The sequence below is a fragment of the Tachysurus fulvidraco genome, chromosome 5 (assembly GCF_022655615.1).
Source record: "Tachysurus fulvidraco isolate hzauxx_2018 chromosome 5, HZAU_PFXX_2.0, whole genome shotgun sequence".
Classification (NCBI taxonomy): domain Eukaryota; kingdom Metazoa; phylum Chordata; class Actinopteri; order Siluriformes; family Bagridae; genus Tachysurus; species Tachysurus fulvidraco.
In genome coordinates, this window is record NC_062522.1 from 29,478,730 (window position 1) to 29,502,264 (window position 23,535).

The window sequence follows — 23,535 nt, forward strand, 5'->3', positions numbered from 1 at the left end:
ATCTGGTTTGATGTTTATTTACACATGTTGAATATTGCACATTTACTTAAACTCTGATCATATTCCATTTACCATTGCACTGTTGAATTCTCAAATCCGATTGGTCAAAGTTTGTTGGTGTATTTGCTTCTGTTATAGTAACAGCTAATTCACATGGCGGATGCTTCCCATAATCTAATCAGAATAATTAACATATATTTTGAAAACATTTTGCTACATAAAAAAAATTGTATAGCTGTTGATATTGCAAACCTTTCTTTAAGGAGACTTTTATTTAACAAATCGAGAAGAAGTCTCCAGTTTATGTAAATTTTTCAACATGGGAGATTCTTCAGGACATTTCCATTTTCTGGTTGCTTGGTAACATTGCAAGATGGGATTTCTTAGCATTTTCTAAGCAACTTAAAGAAAATGAGAAAAATATGAAAGACTGGATGTTTATACTGTAGTTGTTCTTATACAGGCTTTTAGCAAGCATGGAATATAACTATAAATGGATTATAAAAAAAAAACAAAAAAAAAAAAGACAAGGCTAGTGGAAGAGGAATCGAACACTTCCGATCATGGTGTCATTGGAAACAGTACCTCAGGTTGATTCATTCTCTATAAAAGTGTTTTATATGTCTTACAAAATACAAAAGCACGGAAAGTTCCAAACAAACCGTATATGTTTAACAACCGTGTACTTGGTGTAAATTTTAAATATTTTCCACACTCCTTTTTTTATCGTCTTCTGTAATTAATCTCCTGTCTTTTCCTGGAATGAATCTGTACCTCATCTCCTCTCCATCCTTCTCCCTTCCCTTGTAATTAACCTACGCCTTGTCTCCTCTTTTCTCTTCTCCCCTTCCCCTCCTCTGTAACTAATCTACAGATCTTCTGCTATCTTTCTCATCTGTATTTATTCTGCACGTCCTCTCCTCCGCTCTTATCCTTCACATTGTAATTAATCTGCACGTCCTCTCCTCTCCCTCTCCCTCTCTCAATTGTTTCCAGCCAGCTGTCAGCAGAGTCTTGGCTTTGTTTTAGCCTCTTTATGAACTGCTGTTACACTATCAGATAGAACTGGTAGAGCGTAATATCATTCTCTAGCCCCTTCCTAGCACAGATAGTCTATCAGGACACATATAGAGACGAGCAGAAAATATGCTGCAGTTATCTGATCTGACCGGCTTCGCTTGCAGCACTAAAGCGATGATGCCTAAATCTGCTCTTGGAGCATGTAATGATGTCCAGCATAATTTAGCAAGTCTGTCTTCGACACTGAGAACTTGGGACTGAATCAAATGTGATATGGTTGGAAATAACCTGCTCTCAAGGAGGAGCCTAAGAAAGATTTTACATATTGAATAATAAAGCCTCAATGTTGCCCTCATAAGAAGAATTAATAAAAGGAAAGTAACAGAAACCAGCAAATGTTAATCAAGTGTCCTGAAACCTATGTGCTTCTTCATAACCTCTCTAGATCTGTTTGTTTACATGGCCTGCATTTGCATACCAGATGATGATTGGTGCTTATATTTTATGACATCACAATACATTCTCAGCACATGCAATACTAAATGGGATTTTCATTTCTTTCCATTCCTTAAAATAATGCAGCGACTAACCCTAGGTTGTGTCTCTGCACCAAAAATATTATCTGTGAGCAAAACACAGCCAAGATTTTAATTTTATAGAAAAATGCATGGCTGAGCATTTCAATATCAGCAGGAGACACAGCTAATTAAAAAAAAAACAGATAAAAAAACCTTTAAAAAGAGCTATCATTTTAGGTCTCTCTGCTCTTAGGTAAACGTAAACCAGCAATGGTAAAGCAGCATGACTGAACCAAACAGCTCTTTTTTAGCAGTTGGGTTGGGGCTAATTTCTGGGCCAGAAAAAAATTCAGACACATGCAGTTCAGACTGTGCTGTCATTAAATGGATTATGAGTACGCTTGGATTTGGGGACACAGTGTTAAAAAGATCAAAGGAGTACGAGGAAGTCGGAGAAAGAAGTCTTGTTCTAATACAATCTCCTTTTGTTTCATTGTGCAGTGTTTGTTGAGCTACAGCGAAAACACTGAAGCAAGCTGGACAATGAACAGATGCAGAAAACTCCAGAGATAGAAAGAGATGTGGACATGAAAAGAGAGACAGAGTAAGAAACTCGACCTAGCTCTGGGATAATTAACATCAGGAAAAGGGCCTCAATGTCCCTGCAGCTCTTGGGCAATCTATAATGACTCGATACTTGAGAAAGGAAAGTTTCAGCCTGGACAAAGGCCAGAGAAAACTTTTAAGCGGTTCAAATTTTACTTAACACAAGTTGTAAAAACAATGGACGTCGAAACAAAGACAGGAAATGGCTGGATTTTTTTTTCCTGACACACAAACCAGATGATCTTGTTGTAGTGGTATATGATACGGTCTGAAGCCGTTTTGACTCTAGATAGAAATGGATGTTATTTCCAAACAGCAAAGCAGAGGCTTTGTGGTGACTGCGCTGTGGTGGAGCCCCACCCGTATCTGACCTTACCAGAGCCAGAAGATTGGCTACATAAACAAGAACGAAGAAAGCCGTGCCATGCCCTCTAGAGGCTTCCTCAACATATTTACTACAATGTCGGCTGGAAAGAGACTGGATTTATTCGCTGGCAAGAGCTCGAAAACAAATCAGCCAGCAAGACAGGACCGTGGCTCCTTTATTTCTCCGTCACTACAATTTGACATCTTCAGTATCTGTGCAGAGATTTAACATGGGAAAGAACATAAAATCACAAACACCTCTAAAATGAAAAAAAAAAACCAAGATATTACTTTTAGATATTACTCCCCAGTTGCCAAATCATCTCTTATGATCCTATAACCCACAATGTTACTGTTCCTAATTGCACAAAATATCTTATTCAATAGTCAAAGACATACCTGTTTAAGCAAGCCTTCAGATGTGAGCCAAAAAATATCTTAATTTCACACACTAAGGCAGTCATGGCTCAACAACATGGCAAAGCCCCGGGTTATTGATCAAAAGGTTGTGGTTTAAAGCCCCGGCACACCAAGCTGCCTCTGTTGGAGCCTTTATCAAGTCTCTTCATCTTCTCTGCTCTTTATAACGGCGGACTCTGTGCTTTAACCACAGCTGGGATATGCAAAGAAAAGAATTTCACTATACTATAACATACAAGTGACAAAGACTTCTGTGTTCACATTGATGACCTTTGGCTAATGCTGTTATCCAATGTGACTTATTTTATCTTATTTACACAATTGAACAGTTCAGGATTAAGGTCCAGTGGCATCTTGTAGGTGGTCCTGGGATCTGATCTCACTACCGTCTGATCTGTGGTCCAACACGTTAACCTCCAAGTTGGATACAAGAAAAACAGACGATGTAATTATTCTTTGGAGCTGAGATTGGCATGATCTCTTTAATCATATGACTATCTTGCAATTCTGGATTAAATTCTCAGCACCAATCCGAGGATGGCTTATGCTATGCTTGTGCTATGTTCAGCGATCTCGAAGATTCTTTTTTTCAACGAGAGCTACAATTCTTTAGTGACATGAGCAACAGCAACTGCATAGCAACTAGATGTGGGTGCGTCCAGAGTCATAACAGTCGTGGTGCAGTATATTACCAATGAGAGGGAAGACAGCAGAATGTATGTAATCTACAGTATGAAAAGGAAAACCAGGAAAACTGCTTATCCTTCATCTCATCTCACTATATACACTTCAGAATTTTATATACAAACGCTAAAACACTCATTTTTAAAACTGAAAATGTAATTACCATAGCAACCAGTACTAGTAGCACCAATTGGCAAGTACATCGTACAGCTACTGAGATGCAGTGTTAAAATCTCCGCACGTGTGAACGCAGCATTAGAATTATGCACAAATATCCTTATTAACATTAACATGAGGTAATCTCAAGTAGGAGATCGGATGGTACGTCGGCGTCGTAAGGATGATACTGATGTCTTCAACATATCGGTCATGGACACGTATTCGATCACACATTTTATTTGGATCATTCCTATTTATCGTCAAACCAGTTTTAGAAAGAATCCCCAAGTCACAGCAATGACAATTTTAAAATTAATTTATTATAGTTTCTTTGTCATAGAGTTCATTAATTTTCTGTTCAGGTTAACATAGAGCCATTCATATACAGAACAAAAGGGTCTTTCTTATTAATTCTTAAATGTACACTCTTTCATCTTTACCCACAGAGGAGGAAAAAAAAGTCATTTAAATGTCTGCGTACTTTTGTGTAAATACATCAGCCTTTTTTTTTTTTTTTCCTCTCGCTCTGCTGAGAAAGATATTTTAGTGAAGTGGTTTGAACCCTGAATGGGACACAAATGCAGAAAGAAATGCAGAAATGTGAGCACGAAAGGAGAAGAGAGGAGATGCCAAGCCACTGAAAACATACACAATTACACTGAGTGGGTGTTTTTCTTAACCACATCCTCTTGAAAAAAAAAAGAAAAAGAAAAACACACACATGACAAGACTGCTCTTGCCTTCCTGTAGGTTCTGTCGCAATGTTAGTATACATCCAGAAACTCTCAGAAAAGAAAGAATTACAAAATCACAGGAAGGATGTTTGTTGTTGAAATCTGGCAACCCGGATCTGAGATTACAAAAGTTTTTATATCCGCCTTATCACTCACTTTTGGACGCTGCAGTGAGACAGAAGGTGGGACTGGTGGCTGAAAAGATTCAGCTGAAGCATCTTGGGCCCTCTAGTGGCTACGATCTGACTTCGATGACATAACTGTGATCCAATTGGTCATGTTTTGAGGCTAATCAATAGCAAAACAACCAAGAGAAAAAAAATAAATAAAGGTCATAAAAAAAAAAAAGCAATGAAAAACTGCTCGAATGATAAAAAATGTACAGGAATACAATTTTGGTTTATCAAAGCAAAAATTTCCAGAGAAATAAAAACAAAAAACAAGCTGCCGTGAGTATAAATCACTGAATATATTACAGAAATGTACTGAATTTAAAAAAAAAAAAAAAAACATTTCCAAAAAAAAAAATTCAGATTCACATTCAAACCTGATGGACGATTCACTGCAGAAAAAAAAAATTAAAAACAGAAAATAAATAAACACAGATGCACTTTAGTGAAATCCGTAGAGGCCATCAGTCATTGTGTCACTTCTTCTGCACCATGTTCTTAAATCCACAACTGAACTCGACGCTGAAGAATTTACAAATCTTTATCTTTCACTGGACAGTTTTTCTCGTAATTTTCCGGATAAATTACATCAGATCAAATCGTGTTCTCATAAATTAACGATGATCCAGAAAATGATATTTGATCTGGAAATAACAGGAATGAAGAGACGAAAACAAAACAAAACAGATGGCCTCGCTGGACTTCCTTAGTGAGTAAGTTGATAATATACATTATACACAGTACATGATTAGACCTGCATCCTTGAATAATGACCTAATTTATGGTGGATCAGTGGAGAAAAGTCAAATGTGAAAGATTGTGTGGTGAGTCTCTCTCTCTCACACACACACACACACACACACACACACACACACAGTGCATCAGGTAATGGTTTGAGATGAGTGTTCCGAGTCTGTGTGTGTGTGCGCGTGTGTGCGTCCATCTGTCGCTGGATGCAAAATCATCAATACCGCTTTTGATCTACTCTGACACAACATATGGGACACACACGCTCTGAAACAAACACACACACACACACACGCACACATTTTGTACCCTCACTGTTGCTCTGTGTTAAAATATAATTTGATTAGGCGCTGTTTTTTTTTTCTTTTCCCCCCAGAATCCAACTGTTTCATGCCTTCACCTCCTACAACAGAAAGAAAAAAAACACACAGAAAGATGCACCATATACTGTAGACAGGTAGAAATCCCTGATAGTTGGGTTAAAATTCACAGGTAAAAAAAATTAAATTAAAATAAAAAAAATAATAATAATAATAAGAGACAAGTGCATATCAGATACGTTTCAGTAATATCAGCACAAAATGTTGATTTTACATCAACAGGAAGAACAGACAGGAACAAGTCAAAGACTGATAGACAGTGATGGAACAAAAAAAAAAGGTTACTGGTGATATAGATTAAATAACTCTCCACTCCATAACCTTCTCCTTTTTCCCTTTTTAATTTTGATAAACACATCCAGAAATAACTTTAATAATATAACTAACTTTTTAAAATAACAAATTCATGTAAACACCGATGAGGACATGTACAACAACTGGCTAATAAATCATTACAACTGACAGTGAATAGCAAACGAAACCCAAGAAGACAAAGATGTTCTGTAGCAGATAGATAGATAGATAGGTAGAGATAGAGAGAGAGAGAGAGAGAGAGAGAGAGAGAGAGAGAGAGAGAGAGAGAGAGAGAGAGAGAGAGAGAGATCCTTAGTGCAACTCCCATAGAAGAGAAATTTCTACAATGATTAGTAAGAACAGCCACAGGTTTGGGCAGCAGCCAACATCAGCAAGCTATCCCTCGTTCACATCACGTTCAACAAACAAACGAAAGCCTTCCGGGACGCCGTCTTAACTCACAAGCCTGTATAAGTTGTATAAAGTCGAATAAAATGTGGCACTTTAATGATGTAAAGAGAAATAATCTCTGCCTCTCAGGAACCATCCACTCTCTAGCAGCCCAAATAGATTTCCTCTAATGCCGCTGGCTTTCCGAGCTTTTTTGTTTTCCACTGAACACTCATCCCCATCCCCCCCTACTCAGGATGGATGAAAGAAAAAAAAAGCATCAAAGCAATTTGAGCTAATTTGCCCTCACCTATTATAAGTCAGATAATTGGATCATTTATAAGGTCATTAAAATGGATACCGTGTTTTGATTCATAGACTTTAAGGAGCAGTTTTCATTAAACAAAGCCAGCATTCTATCTCTCCTTCTTTCTCTCCCTCCGTCTCTCTGTATAGGCACGTTTTTACCACAGAAACCTTGTCAGGAACTGAGGATTTTTTTTTTTTATCCCAGGACCCGTTTCAGGGATACCAGCACTTTGGGAACATTTTCAGCACAAGAACCTTGGGAAAATGTCAAAAACTTTGGCTACACATGAACCTTTAGAAGAATTCAGGAACTTGGGGAGTTTTTTCATCCCAAGAACCATTTCAGGGATACCAGCACTTTGGGCAATATATTCAACACAAGAATCATTAGAAAAAAAAAACCTCTAGAGATGTTGGAAGCTTTTCCATGCCATGAAACTTTGCAGGGGTACCAGCACATTGGATGGAACCTTTTCAGGTGACCAACGTTTTTTCACCACAGGGATTTTTTTTTTTTTAGGAGTTTAGCTACATTTTCACCACATGAACATTTACCAAAATTCAGAAATTTGGGATATATATTCACAACAGGAAGCCAGGATACAAAATCTTTGCATTTTGTTCCACACAAACTGTTGTATAAGGCCATAGTTCCAGGAACCTTTTTAGTTCCTTCTCTAGAGCACTAGTTGATAAAAAGTGAGCTTCAGTAGTCTTTACATTCTTATGACAACATGTCCAGAAGTGGTTAAATCCTCTCATTCCACAGCAAGTTCCTAATTCTAACATTTTTTTATTTAATAAACAACAATCACAGAAAACTTTATATCTGCTTATAATTTTGTTGCAATGAAACATCCATGCAAGAGGTTTGATCTTCTTATAATCTTCGACAGCTAGAAACGGTCTCTCTTTCAGTTTTTCTTTTTAAGCCAATAAAATGCACCTTATCTGTTAAGCGATGAACTGAAATCCCTCGAAAGCCATTCTTTTGTAAGTACAAATGACAGAGAACACATTTATAAGTGCGCATTTTAGTTTTAGTTACTAAATAAATGAATGTTAGAATCTCAAACAAATTCCGACGGATCAGAATCGGAGAATCCGTAAAGCTTGTTTTAAAGAGGAGTGATTAAGGCATGCAAAAAGAATAAACTTGTGGGTTTGTACATGAAGACTTCTGGATAAAATAGACAAGAGAACATCACAACTTCACTTTAAACATCTTATACATTCAGCATGTCAGAAGCTAAAGCGAAGCAGTTTTCTTCTCTTAGCCAACATTCCAAACTGAAAACATCAAGGCTTTTCTACCCTCCCCCTTCTCCATCAGCACCGAGAATCATATTTCTGATTTCAGTTGCCTGTGGAAGTTTATATTACGCTGGCAAAGATTTCCTGTGGCGCAATTCTTACACTTATCTTCTCTGTCACCGTATCAGATCATCATAATCTGGTCATGTCGCGCACGTCCTGTTTTTGCCTGAGGGAGTTTCATGTCCCGGTCACAACAAGAGTAGATTTTATATTTTAATTTGAACATCTCTATAGAACGGGAAATTGCCTGGGTACCCAAATATTGTGGGGATCCTTGAAAGCTGATCTATTCGATGCTGAATGTCAAAATGCTGGAAACATCTTAAGAAAAAAAAGACAGCCAAGAAGTAACTAAGCAGCCAAAACAAGAAGGCAGCTAAGAAGCAGCCAAAACAAGGAGGCAAACCATTTTAAAACTAGTTAAAGCTAGGATACAAATAGCCATTGTGATAATATCAAGATAATTATAGCACATTATTTTTGTATTACTGTAACAAGCAAAGGAGTCAGTTTTGCTAGCAAGCTAGCTGGCATTATGCTAACTATTTCACTACATAATGTATGTCACAGACAAAACATAAGCTAACAGTTCTATTGTTAAACCCAACCCAAAAGCTCACCAATAAATGCTGGCAAACTTTAGGCTAACAATTACACCTGTAATGAAAAACAGCTACTTAATTGTCCAGATTAATATTATGCTAACTTTCATGAAGAGCAATAGCTAATTTTGCTGGCAAGCAAGCTAATGTTATGTTGTTAGAAAAACTATTGTGTGTTATTAAATCTAGTAACACTATCAAGCTAGCTCTGAAGTAAAAGTGCCAGTTAGCTTGCTAGTGAAGCTGGTTACTAGTTAAGTAACCTGTTATGATGATGCTAGTTTACAAGAAAGTGGCAAAAATCACGTGCTTAGGAGGAACCGAGTGAGAGTAGTCCACAGGGGTTTCATTCTTTCTGAATGAAGCATAGCCCGGAAGTATAGAAGTATTTTAAACATGTTACCGTTCAACAGTGACTCACTTTGGCTGACGTGTCACCAAAGTGAGCGCATTTCCAGCTGTGCGTTTGCATCTGTAACGCGTGTTAGGATCCAGGATCCCCGTTGTAAACACAGCACTGCTGCATTGCAGATGTGACAGGGCACAGCGGAGCTTTGTCCCGAACGTAGCAGCTTAGAGGGCGACGCTATTAATGCGCTTCCTCTTAATCCTCTTGCTGTTCTGGCTCAACGCTCAGAGCAAGTGCACACTTGGGGGAATGAGAAACTACGTCAGTAACACAGAGAAAGCAAAGATGACAGCAGAACACAGGCATCTAGAGCATCCTTCTTCAGATTTCAGTCAGTTATTTGAGAGAGCAGGCTTGCAAAAACACATCCTAATGTCTCCTCCTCTCTGAGTCACTGGAGCTCTGTTTCACAACAAGTACAGGTTTCAGTCAAGCAAAAAGAATTCAATCCGTTCCCAGAACTCAAACCAAGTGTGGAACGTGAAGCCACGGTTTTCAAAACAGGGACAACATTTGATCATCAACAGGATTTTTGAGTCCTTCATTCTAACATGAAAGTTGAAATGTCGCCAATTAATAGTGAAAAATTTTCTACATTTTAACTAATGATAATAGTCTAATGTTTTAATAGTCTAATTATGGTCATAAAATAAAGCTGTGCTAAGGAGTTTCACTGATCTCTTTCAACTGTAAAAGAATAACTGCTTACATCAAATACCAATCGATCTTTACGAGCATGTTTTATACAGTATAATCCACTATGTATAGAAGGCGTGGAATTAAGTGTCATTGATATAACAGTAGCGTATGGTAGCTCAGTGTTTTAGGTGTTCTCTGCAAAAAGTAGTTGAATTACCTAAAGTCATTACTTAAAGATTTCATGTTCAGGGAAATTCTACTTCAAAATTGTGGCTCTGATGCGTCCATTTTCAGCAGCTACCAAATTTATCAGCAAAATGCACCTGCACGGAGCGCATGCTAATTCGATTGGATTTTAGATCCATGCTAATCATTCTGATTTCAAAGTGTACACTGCAATTTATTTATCTGTTTAACAGGTTATTAAACAAGTGATAAAGCCCTTTCACTCAGATCGAAGTTTCATTCAGTCATGCAAACGTAGCCCCATTGTTCTGAATGGTGTTCACTTTGCAGGCAGGATGGCATGTCACCATGGAAACAGCCCAGCCTGACACGGCAGGGGAGAGCTTGGTGTGCCCGGTAGAGCACGATGCCCATCAAACCCTCATCATCCTCTGATGTGAAGACAGAGGAGGGTACAAACCATACACAAACAACTCATGTGGGGGTGAGGGAGGAGGAGGTGAAAAATCCCACCGTCATTAAGCCGAGGTTATTTTTGGCAGTCAGGGAAAGCTCAAAAGCTGGCAAGGAAGATGAACAAGGGAGGGGAATGTGATTGTTTTGTGTGTGTGTGCGTGTGTGTCAAATTCAGTGAGAAGTTTTGACAGAAAAAAGGATGCACTGTGGAACAGGAAACATGGCAGGAACCATGGTTATTTAGTTAAAAGCAAAAATGCACAGAAAATGTGTCTGTTCTTTGCTTTGCTTTCGTTTGGTACTCATGAGTGGTTTTGCTGCAGCAGGGAGCTCTGCCTCTCTCTCTCACACACACACACACACACACACACACACACACACACGGGATGTGGACGCCCCATGCTAAGGACTTTGTGACCTCAATTGAATGCTGGGATTTTGCTGATCTCGCTCACTCCCTCTTTTTCTCCCTGTACCTCCCTTCGTATCACTACTAGTTTACTACCCCGCTTTTCACACTTCCACAATGACACAACACACTGCTGCTTGAGAAGATAATATGAGAAATAATTTGGCCGTGTCTTCTGTAGATAGCAACATTCTTATCGACTTTATCCGTATATCCAGATTTTGCCACCAGCAGCTTGGTTCCATCAAAAATGATATATGATAGACCATACACAGATTTTACTTCGTATGAAAACTGCTAGCCGTGCGGTCCCATAGGTTCTGTTTATAATGAAAAATGTTGTGTCGAACACGTATCCGTTGAGAATTTCTTCTATATTGCAAAGTATGTGCATTTTCTTTCACTTGGCTGCCCCGACTTTTCCACCACCCACAGCACCTGATGTAAGGAGTATTTACCACTGGCCATTTGAATCTGTCCATTTCCCAGCAATTTTAATCATATTCATAGTATTCCCATTCCAGGCTGTCCTGCTTTTTGCGTTTTTTTGGACAAGAAATGGACATGAAAATTTGGATGATGTGTAACTCTAATACTTTTCCATAACATTCCATATAATGCTGAAAAAAAAATCATTCAAACTCAAATGGGTTTGTCACAAGAGTTTGTTGACATTTCGAATAATTGTGTTTTTTTTTTGTTGCCTTTCCACAGCAAATATTTTAAAATGCCAAAATCTGCCTTACGACAAAAAGATGAGCACTGAGAGAAGGATAGATAGGAAAAATAAGGACTATTTTTTTCTCCTCTGTGGCCTGCTCTTCAACTCTAATGGTCTCCTGCTGTGCTGCACATTACCACCATTCATAATGTATTGGGTTCTACGTAGGCAGGGGAACGGACAGACCTACTCTTGGCCTCTTGTCCACTTCTATCTACCCTGTACTCCCTGCTCCAACTTTTTTCTCTTCTTCTTTCCCTTTCTATTCTGCATGCATGACTGAGAATGCCATCTTTCGTTTTCCATAACTGAACCCTCGGAGTGCACTTCATGCTATCGGCCACGAGTGCAAAAGTACATCACCACACTGCCTTCGGCAATCGGAGCCAAGTCTGACCCGAAAGTGCTGCATTAACTTAACCCCATGTTTCAAACATTCATATACTAATTAAACTTAGAACTCTTTTTCAATTTATCTCTTTCATATAGAAATTGATCCACTGACTGCCACAATCAGCCTAGTGTGCTTTTTAAAAAAAGATTCAAATATATAAGATAAATCTGTATAGTTAGTTTTCATTTTTCAAAACTGCAAGCAAAAATGATAGGAGTGCACCAAGAACCGTGAAGGCCAATCACAAACACACACTCTTTCTCTTTATCTTATCACACAAATGTCATAGTGTAATAAATTCTTAATTTATGGAGTGGTCTGATACAGTCACTTGATGGATTCTGCATGTCCACTTACCAAACAGCAATAGAAACAAACAAACAAAACAAAATCACTTATGTTCATCCATTGCCATGGCTGGTCCCACGCTTTTCTGCCAGGGACTGGATAATGGTAATAAACCTTTGGGGTTTGGTCCAATAAGTAAGAAAGGGGAAAAGGGATGTAGGCAGAGTTTGGTTCTTTTCCTCCCCTGATAACTTCCACAGGACCCTATTTTCCATTATTATCCAGATGAACTACATCTAAACCCCACCTTTTTTCTTCCTTACCCCCCATTCAGAGCAGGCTTAATATAAGGGTTCTCCAGCAGATAACGATAGCTCTTATAGTTTTCTAACATGTACTTGGGGGCATACATGTGCTCTTTAGGGTCCGTAGGAGGGTATTCCTGCACAGAGCCATCAAACCAACCCCCAGTACGGATAAGCTCACGAATGTAGTTAAGGTCCCGCTTGTCCTCATAGTCGCCCCAACGGGGGAAGTCACCATTTTGGGCAGATACAAGTTTGAAGTGAATGCCCTCAGGTGTGAAACACCAGGAGCAATGCCACCCGGCAAAGTGAAAAGGACTTCCAACTGACCATTGCACCAGGATGTGTCCTGTGTCATTCTCATATCTGCGGAAATTAGGCAAGGTGTAGTACTCGCGCCGGCGCAAGCGGATACCGTCATTTTCATAGACCTCCTTGAGCATCCCTACTGTGCATCCTGAAACCACTTCAAGAGAACCCAACTGCTTCCAGAAAAAGCCATAGAGAGATTTGCGCATGTGGATGGCAAACGGCTCAGTCCAGCCATCAAAAAGCTTGAGGAAAAGAATGCCCTCGCGGGCCGGGATCTCGTCAGCGTCATTTATGAGGAAAACATCATCAGGCCGTGCACCTAACACTCGACTCATGCCATTCCGTGTAAGGAAAGTGCGAAGATAGTCATCGGCAATCCAGCCATCCTGCCGGCCACCATCGGGAAAGTGGTCGAGGAACACATAAAGGATCTTACGATGCATGTAGTCATAAGTGCCATTGAGCAATAGCTGCAGAAAGCTCAGCGGGCGCCTCTCTCCATATGCTGTAAAGTTGGACTCGCATACAAGGAAGAGGTCAACGGCATCACCCAGCTCATTGAATCGGGCATGAAGCAGGTCAAACTCATGGTTGATGTTGATGGCATTAATGACACGCCGTGGCTTTTCACGAGGGGTCAGTCTCTCTTTGGTGGGCAGGTTTGAGTGGTACACCATTGTAGGCACGCCACAGTAGGGTCCATGCCAACCGGAACGGCATACACACTTCACAAGACGCTTGCCACGTTTGGGCTTAACTCTGGTGGAACCGGGGTCTTCCACCAATTTTGTTTGGATATTTGAGTCCTCTGCAACTTGCAAGATGCTCCTAGTAGGCTTACCTTTGATCGCCCCAGAATCATCTCTTGGGGGCACTATCTCTGTCCCCTGCCGGAAACACAGAGCGCCAGCTTTGGTTCGGACAAAGTACGGGGTGCTGTCCTCGTAGAGGGTGATGCGGCGCTTGTGTAAATCACCTAGAAACATGACTGGGTCTGGAGTTGATGCATGCTGGGGTTCCTGCTTCTTCACTACCATGCTGGGAGCATTTGATCTCGCAAGGTCCAATCGTTGTCGCACTGTACTACTGGGTTGCCACATGATCAACTTCGTGTCTTCCTTCTACTCTCGTTCCACAAAAACAATAAAAAACGTAAAGATGTGATCAAAAACATGAGTACAAATTACACTTTATGGTCAAAGATATTTGGACACTTGACCAGGTTGCTGTGGAGGTTTTGATAGGCCTGCACAAAGGATAAACTATAAATCAGACATGGAAGGAAAATTCCATATTAGCAGTTTAGGAATGGAACCTTTAACAAACACATATTGGTGTGATGCTCAAGTGCCCATACTACTTTTAGCCATATAGTGTATATTCAGTAAATATTACACCTATTATTACAACATTAAGCCTTTTGAACATCAAAGTAATAAAATAAACAACAAATGTTTTCTTTACCCCTGGGTCTGGACCCTTCTGATGCACTTCCTCTGGTCTCACCCAAGGCTGTGGTGCTCTTGGTTCTTCAGGGATGTTCAACTTCACTCCTTCACCCATGCCCCTGGTTCCTTCCTGAGCCCGGTGCCTGGTCTCTGAGGGTCTGATGACAGGTGGGGGTGCCTCTTCTGGAGAGGCACTAGACAGTGGAGTGGCCTTCTCTTTCCAAAAGAATCCAGTCACCATTATAAAGGACTTGATGTTTGGGTAGGGTGCTGTAAGTTCCCGTAGCAGAGACACGTAATGCAGGGCCTTGTAGTAGTGTAGAAAAGAAATGACACACAGCCCCACGGTGCAAAGTAAAAACACTCTGTGGCGTCGCATTTTCATCCTATGAATATATAAACAAGAGCAGGTGGGAAGTAAGGTTGGGGGGAGCAAAAACTTCATTAGAAAAATTGGGATTTTAAAGTTTTTCTATTTTTTCAGGCTCCCAAACAAGCCTTCCTCACTTCCTAATCTAGCACCATATATTCATTTAATTCAGATTCAGCTACGCAACTAAAACTAAGTGTACACAACCCACAGTATCTGTCTCGGGAAAAAGATCCTGCTTTAAACTGATCTGACCTTCACTCCATCGTTTAAGGTCATCTAAATGGCTCCCAGACTCTCATTCATCTTTATGTTCTGTATCGATTGCAGTCCACCTTAAGCAGGAAAACCAGACAGAAGCAGAGACACCCAATCTGGCCGAAATAGCATCACAGACTGAATGTCAAATTGCTCTGGCCTAGAGCCCATGGCCCTCCATTTTGCAGCTAAATCTAGAGAGGTCATATTTGTCATAGCTGGGTCTGCCACAGGAAGATAAAGGAGTTATGAAAAGAGAGCAAGAGACACTTTCAAGGAAAAAAAAAAAAAAAAAACTCCACAAAATCTAGTGATGAGAATGAAGCCATTGTTGCTCTGATGTGACCCATGTCAAAAAGAGATTTCTGGCTTGTCGTCAACTTACAAGCTGTGTGCATTAATAGCAAAAAAGTGAAAGAGAAAAAGAGGGTGTATTTGGCTTTATTCTACAGGCCTGATTTCCTGTTTCTCTGTGTTTTTATTCCCTTTCTATTCCCACTGGCCTTTTCTTCTTTCCAGGGCTTCATGCCCTCTCTCTTTTTTTTTCTGCTTTCCTTCCGCTTCCCTCCACATACAGAGTAGCAGCAGGGAAGGTGGTTAAGTGCATGGAGTGAGTGTGACAGGAAAGACTGTACAAGCATGACCATATAAATAAAATGCTTCATCTGCCTCTAAACAATATGGCTCCCAGGCAATGAGAAAGAAAGGCTGTTCTTTGCAGTTCTTTGCGCATATATGCTCAGTTACATTTAGCATCTGTTACATTTAGCATCTTTTTAAGTGTTCGCTACATTAATTATTATAACATTCCTGATAACCGACACAGCAAGTTCTGCATGGTTGAGATCATGTTTGGAAAGCCAGTGCTGAAAGAATGACTAAGAAATAGTAACTAGTTACTTCATTCAAAAAGGAACTCAATTACTTTCGCGATTACTTACACCAAAAAGTAACGCATTACTGTTAAAAGTAACTTGTTAGTTACTTTTTTAAAGAAATAATGAGCATATTTTTGAGAAACTCGTCTTGCTCTCGCCTTGACTCGCCATTACTGCCGCACATACTTTAATAAACGGAAACACGGCCACAGTTATTAGTAACGCGTTACTGCCCGACACTGGTTATGGTTCATGCTCTACTTCACACTTTTTGGTTTTTTTTTTTTTTAGTAGTTTAGTGTTTATCGGTTTCATTTTGTGTGTGGTCACAGCATACAGTCGAGCACAGCTTGCTAGGTCCTTACGATGCCCAACATAAGTTTTTCCTTTTGTGTGAAGGTGTGCTTCCATTTCCAATAAAATAATCAGTTCATTGAGCTACCTACGGTATGTAGCTACGTACAGAATATATTAGCAGCTGCAAGTCACTGAAAAAAAAGTTTTTCTTTTAGAAATCATAAACTGCAGCACATCCTGTTATCTTCCCCTGACTCATTTTTCAGTTTGCAATCATTCAGGGTCAATAGCAGTTCGTTCATTTTTTTAAATGATTAATTTTATGACAACCTCACACATCTAGTTCTACTGCCTATCAAAGGTCATTTCAATAAAATCCACCCGATGTGAAAGAAAACAGTTCCAGAAGTTAAAGCACATCCGTTATTTTTCCCTTCAGTGAAATTAGATATTTCTCGCTTAGAAACCAGAGACAAGTAGCACATGCTGCTATCTTACAGTGGCTCATATTTCCAAGCTTTGCAAAATTTGCAGGGTCAAAGTTCACCTATATGAACTCAATACCTCTTTGCTACTGGTAAGCTTGAATAAGCTGTTTTGTTCACTTGGGAAATTTTATTTGTCTTCGAAATTTTAGCCATACATATTTGGGAATTCTTTTCTCCTAATGAAAATCTGATGACAGATAAGGTGGCAGCTATGGTAGCAGTTCAGACAAGACAAGAGTGTGAGGGGAAACCATTTGCTGGCAAAAAAAAACATTTAAGCATGTTAAAATATTTTGAATATCGTTATCGAATATGGGTTCAATTCCTGACAATGCCACAGCCATCAGCAGCCAGGCATCTAAGAGATCATAATTAGCTGCACTCTCTTTGGGCTACACCAAAAGTTGCCAACATTGTTAACAAGAAAGCACTAGCATGAATTCTACTATGCTAGACTATATCAAGACCTGCTAAAAGATTTTCCAGAAAGAAATAAAAAATAAAAAAAAAAGAAGAAAAAAGTTAGGCAAAAGACCGCGTATGACCGCGGTTAAATCTTTGTTTTCTTTTAATACAAATCAAAAAGATGACAGTCTCACCTTATTGGTTTCTATTGGCTCTCAAAGCTGAGGTTCATCAATTCACAGGCCAATGTTCGCTTAGAAGTGGGTGCGAAGTGAAAGTAACCACTATCAAATGTGTGCCTTTGACATCCTGCGTCCTTTCCCCTGCGATGAATTAGCTTTTCAGCCAGGTGCAATTTATTCGTATTTAGACTGACTGCTGCGTTATCTGAAAAAGAAGGAAAGTGTAGTTTTCAGGTTTCAGGGTCAAAAATTGAAATTGAATTGCCTGTCAATCAGAAAAATGCTAACCAGTCAGACATTTATAAGATCATGGTTGGTAGCGGTCATCTGTCTAACCATATTTCCTTTGAATAAAAAAAGCAATAGATCATGGTAATAGATCTACATTACAGCTCTAAGACTCAATAGTGTGTGTTTATTCAGGCACGGATTTTGTTTCCTCAAGCACTCTCCCCGTGAAGATTGGTTCTAAACCCCAGGACTCTCAACAGTGCCAAAAACCCAAACCATTCCGTTTGCTTCTGCTGTAACACACATCAATCGAGCCTCTACATCTCTCCCCCATGGTTTATTTGTTGTTCTAGCCACCTGTTAATCTAAGCGAACACAAATCTCAGGATTGGCAACGAGACTGCGGACGGGCCAAACATGGAGCCAGTCAAATTAACAAACCAAATATTTGGACCTTATGCTTTGGCAGATTTGCAGATAATAAACAGAGGGTGAAATAGCTTGAAAGTGAAACACATAAATGAAATGTGCATGATAATTTGATGCTAACAAACCTTCCTAATGTCAATCATTCCAGCAGCTGCTGAAGGAGTGGGCGAGGCAGAAACAAACCTTAACGGCTTTGTGATTAATAGCGGCTTTAACAATTTTGTACAATTGTACCTCACCGCTGACATTTTAGTGACAACTTAGTGATTAAAATGTATTTCTGTTATCAGTTTGTTCATTTTTACAAGGTTACAAAGTGAAACCTTGATCATTTTAGGCTAGGTTAACAAACTCTGAAAGTTTCAAACTATTATACTTCCAGTGGGTAACCATGGGAACACAGAAGGAAATCCGGGTGCAACTGGAAGCCAAAACTGGGTTTAACACAATAAACTTTCTCAGCAAACACAAACAAAATCTAAAAACCAACGAAGTTGTCCCACTGTGAGTCCTAGATACACGCATACAAGAACACAAGCTATTCAAGGCACAATTGACCTGACTGGAGACTGTAAGACCATAAAAGAACACTACAGGCCTGCAAAGAAATTCCAACCTAAATGGCTCACACTGTTCAATTGATGTACTGTAACATGCCATTTTTCATCGAAAATCTCACAAATGGCACAAACCTATTCTGTGTGAGACACGGGACAGCTTTCTGTGCAAAAACTAGGTCACAGACCTCACCCTTAGACAATGTCTCCCGATGGGTTTTGGAATGTTCCAGAAATAGCTGTAATGTATTTTATGGACACAAAAGATGTGGACGTGCTCTCTGTGGAGTAGATCCACCCTGACCTCTGTTGATATCCATTACATACCATTTATACAGCTCAGATAATGTTCCCCAGCACAATCTGGGCTATTTTTTGCTGACAGTGCAGACAATTAGTGTATATTGTGTCCGTGCAGTGTCCCAGGCATGGTTGCACTTAATACTTTCTCTGTCTCCCAACAGCTGGCCATGATAATCCCACTGAACTTAACCTCCTTAACCGTGAGCTGGCTACAATCATCTGGACCTTGACTCAAGATGTCGATGCACACATCGATTTCCTTTTCACCAAGCACCTCAATCATAGATACTAATGATCATGCATAACTACTGGATTTAGTGACAAGCTTCGTTAAGACTCTCGAATCTGAAAGCCATCTGTCGTCTTGCGCGCATTTAAAGTACGACAGATGTGCTGTGACTTGGACCATGTTGATAGGTTTCTCACCAAATGCATGTCACTTTCCTAATAAAGAATCCCCCACCGGGTGACATGCCTACCTCTAGTGTTTAATATTCATGGCTGCTTGAAGACTTTCAGCTAGATCAAACGTGTTAGGCCGCTTTTATATGCTCCCTCGACAAAGAATTAGGAAGTGTACTGCTAACAGGAATCTATTTTGGTATGCATTTCTCTTAGTTGTACATGTCTATCTATAGATTGTTTGGTGACCACTATGTGGGTCACATTTGGAAAAAATTAAGAATTTACCACTGAAATTTGTTTATTTATATGTTAAAAAGTGTAAAGGTCAGTGACAAGTCAGGACCACAATGGTATCAAGATGGCTTCTAAAGATCCTATTTGTAATTATGACTTCGATAGACATCGAAGCGTTTCTAATTCCTTGTAGCAGTAGTCATTTATACTCTGAACCATTCTTGCTTGGGTGGTAGTATTAAGGGTAAATTTTTTGTGTGCTCTTTACTATAAAAACTAATTAATCGTACCTACATGTGATGTACATTTACTAAAAGGTAACTTTAATTAACACCCCCATGCCCACCACCCCCTATTTATGCCCCACAGTCCTGTGTCCCACCCAATTCCCAGCAGAATTTTACATTCAACCCATCTGAATTAGAGCTCTTTGTAAATTATACTATCAAACATAAAAATTTCTGATAGCATATAATATCACTTCTTTTGAATCAATTCTGGAGAACAAGTCAGACAGTCGAAAGTGTGGAATATGGACCAATTAAACGGCATAACCAGGTATATACGGCTATTTTTTTTCCGTTCAGGTGTGTTTCAAGAAACTAAATAGCAAGACAATAACAATCACCTGTTCAGCTTCTGGTCACAGTCACTTTCACTTCCTGACTATTTTTATCTGGGTGTGAAAGTGACTGTGACCAGAAGCTGAACAGGTTTTCCTGTCAGGTGAATGTCCTTCATGTTTAAATGCTTTAGCTGGGAAGACAGAAAAGTCTAGTTTTCAGGTAGCTATGACAAGCAATATAATAATTTCTGACAAAAAAGCTAGCTTATATTAAGTCTGCACCGATCGGTTTAGTTAAACAGGGCTTATATAGATTATTGCCAAGAAATACAGTCAAGGACAATAAACACCAAATGGTCGTCTCTCAAACAAGACAAAACATAGAAATGTAGACAAAACATACTCATTAAGCATCTAGATACAGTACAGACCATGTGACAGCTATCCAAGTATTAGCCATCAGCTTCCTAAAATACGTTTAGAACTTCATACTGATTTCCTATAGAACTAGTTAAGAAATATTACTTGCTTGATTTTAAATATTTTAAACCTTATTACTGGTTAGGTCCTGATCTAAATCAAGGGAAAATTTATAAGAGTAAAAAAAAGTAGATCAAGTATCATGCTGGAAAAACTAAGATCACATTTTATGCAATAGAGGATAAATGGTATGTTTTTTTTTTGTTTTGTTTTGTTTTGTCTCCACAATTCATGTATTTAAATAGGGAAACATTAAACAAAATAAAATTGCAAATAAACCTGCCGGGACGGTGCAAGTATTAAAATATTGGAAGAAGGATATGATGTAAAATAATTATTTAAATGGACTTAAGAGGATTGCTTTTATCCTTCTGTACAGTAATTTATCAAATCAACATAGAAATACAACTTTCTTTGACAGTCATATTTTGAGTTCTTTAAAAAAAAAAAAAAAACGGTCAAAAATGTGATGACTCTCTCTGACATCATCATGTGTGCCAGTTTAGGCTTAAATGTAATGAGGTATCCGTATCAGATTTCTTGATGCCCGGGACAACTTCACACCTCTGCTTTGAAATTGTAGTTTGCGTTTGCTGAATTGGTTACATGATGCCCGTGCTGTTCTCTGGTTTCAGTGTGATGTTGCTTCACACCCAAGAACGGCGGCAGACAGACGGCCAGCAGGCACTGGAGCAGACCGGGGTACAGACCCACGCTGAATAATACAACAAGATTAAACGAGGGATATGCTGGAAGAGCAGGAGCATAGGAAAGACAAGGAGGGAGAGATAGAGAGATAGAAAGAGGAACTGGCAAGGTGAGGAAAGGGCTAGCTAACAAAAAGTATTCATCAATAATGGAAGTGTACTGGACAGACAGCAGAGGATTTCTCAAAGCTGTGTGTGTGCATGTGTGTCTGTGTGAGGAAGAGAGCACGTGTGTGTGTGTGAGAGAGAGAGAGAGAGAGAGAGATTCATTCTCCTGTAGCCTGTCTCCCAGAGCCAAAGTGAATAAATCCGGTCTCCAATGAAATGGAGTTCTACAATCCAGCGAGTCACCTCATCGCCCTCATCAATAATGCAGCTAAGCTGCTACAGGAGGAAAAGATCTCATCTGAGCTCTCTACAGATATGAAGCAAAAACCTGCAACAGCTGCATTGGATAATTTAGTTATCTAGTTAAACTCAACTTTGAAATTGGTATGAAGCTCCTGATGCCGCTTCAATCTGAATTTGAAGGTGCGAACCAATAGTTGTTTCTGCTTCTGATGAGCATCTTGATATATAATTAATGTTTCAGTGTGTGAAAAACTCATTTAATGCAGCCTCAATAATTTGAATATTAAAGTTGAATATTAAGGACTTGTAATGCTGTTTTGAACAATGCCAAAACAGATGCCACACGCCTCCTTTAACAGGGACAGACGGGGGCCACGCCTCCTTTAACTGGGACAGACGGGGGCCACGCCTCCTTTAACTGGGACAGACGGGGGCCACGCCTCCTTTAACTTGGACAGACGGGGGCCACGCCTCCTTTAACTTGGATAGACGGGGGCCACGCCTCCTTTAACTTGGACAGAAGGGGGCCACGCCTCCTTTAACAGGGACAGACAGGGGCCACGCCTCCTTTAACAGGAACAGACAGGGGCCACGCCTCCTTTAACAGGGACAGACAGGGGCCACGCCTCCTTTAACAGGGACAGACAGGGGCCACGCCTCCTTTAACAGGGACAGACAGGGGCCATGCCTCCTTTAACATGGACTGGGAGAGAGACTACAGAGACACATGGGCCAGAACTCCTCCAATGGGACATCAGAGGCCACACCTCACTTACTGCGACAAACAGAAGCCACACCTCCTTCACAGAGACTGACAACCACAGAGGCCACATCTCCTTTCTCTTACCAGGACACACCTCTTGTTCTTTTGAATGACCACCTTGGTCTCAACAGTAGAAGAGATAAGTGGTTAAACAGTAAATTAACACAGAACAAAGTCTCCCCCCCCCCACCCCACACACACACAACCACACAGGCGCACACATGAAGCATTCCTTAGAGGATGAGCCCAGAAGTGCTGATTACTCACCTTCCCAAAATAGTAGCTTCATTTCTGCCGAATCAGATCAAGCAATGTAATTTGGGTTTTCTTATTAACTATTGCCATACCTCTGGGTAGTCAAGTATCACACACTCAGCAAAAAAAAAAAAAAAACATCTCTCTCAGACATACGAACTCACACTGCATGCGGATGTCCTTTCAGATTGTACTTTGTCCCCAGGTGTGGGTCATGATTTAATGTTTGCTAGAGTGCATTCTAAAAAGTGGATCTCCTGCACAGACCGACAAACGTAAGCTTAAGGTTTTTCTACTTTGTGGTGCTATTTTAGCTCTTAGCACAGAGCAGAGAGCATGCCATCTGTTCCCCCAAAACACATATTTTTAAAGTAGTTAAGTTATTCTCTGTAGCATGTAATGAGGTATCTTCATTCATTTTCTACCGCTTATCCAATCTACCTCGGGTCACGGGGAGCCTGTGCCTATCTCAGGCGTCATCGGGCATCAAGGCAGGATACACCCTGGACGGAGTGCCAACCCATCACAGGGCACACACACACACACTCATTCACTCACACACTACGGACAATTTTCCAGAGATGCCAATCAACCTACCATGCATGTCTTTGGACCGGGGGAGCAAACCGGAGTACCCGGAGGAAACCCCCGAGGCACGGGGAGAACATGCCCCCCCATGACGTATCTTGACTAAAGCTAATTTTCTGCCAGTTTAAATGAGGCAGTTTAGTTAACTGTTAAACCGTTTGAGGAGATCTTCGGTCTAAAGCTGCTGGGTTAACCATATACTAGGTTAACCATATAGTCACAGCACTACACACCACACACAAGCCATGGGAATCAGTTAATATTTTATCACAGAGTTAATGCTAATATCACAGTATTGATTTAAATGTGTAAGATCACCATTTCCAGACTGCTGTTGTTCAAAATCAGTTCGGAATGATCATTTAATCCGATGAACTCGCCTGCAACCGCACTGGCTTTGGTACTGAAATCTGTGTCCTGAGAGAAATAAAGTTGTGTAAGTGCACACACTCGAGTCAAAGAAGTTACAAGAGGAAAAAAGAACTCTACCCACTGGTTTATGGAGA

The 23,535-nt window shown here is 40.0% G+C and overlaps 1 protein-coding gene across 5 annotated transcripts in view; it reads right to left on the reverse strand.

Annotated features, from left to right (window-relative positions):
• Positions 1-4,071: 4,071 nt before the first annotated feature.
• Positions 4,072-23,535, reverse strand: part of mgat3b (beta-1,4-mannosyl-glycoprotein 4-beta-N-acetylglucosaminyltransferase b) — a 48,559-nt gene continuing 29,095 nt past the window's right edge. For 4 of the 5 annotated variants that reach the window (XM_027133607.2, XM_027133609.2, XM_027133608.2 and 1 more), the window contains exons 2-4: positions 17,174-17,366; positions 14,300-14,669; positions 4,072-13,956 (exon numbers count right to left, since the gene is read on the reverse strand). In XM_027133607.2, coding sequence (XP_026989408.1) covers positions 12,538-13,956; positions 14,300-14,668 — 1,788 coding nt within the window. In that variant the 5' untranslated portion in view covers position 14,669; positions 17,174-17,366 and the 3' untranslated portion in view covers positions 4,072-12,537. The remainder of the gene's footprint in view (positions 13,957-14,299; positions 14,670-17,173; positions 17,367-23,535) is intronic. The other variant, XM_027133610.2, reaches the window with a different exon arrangement.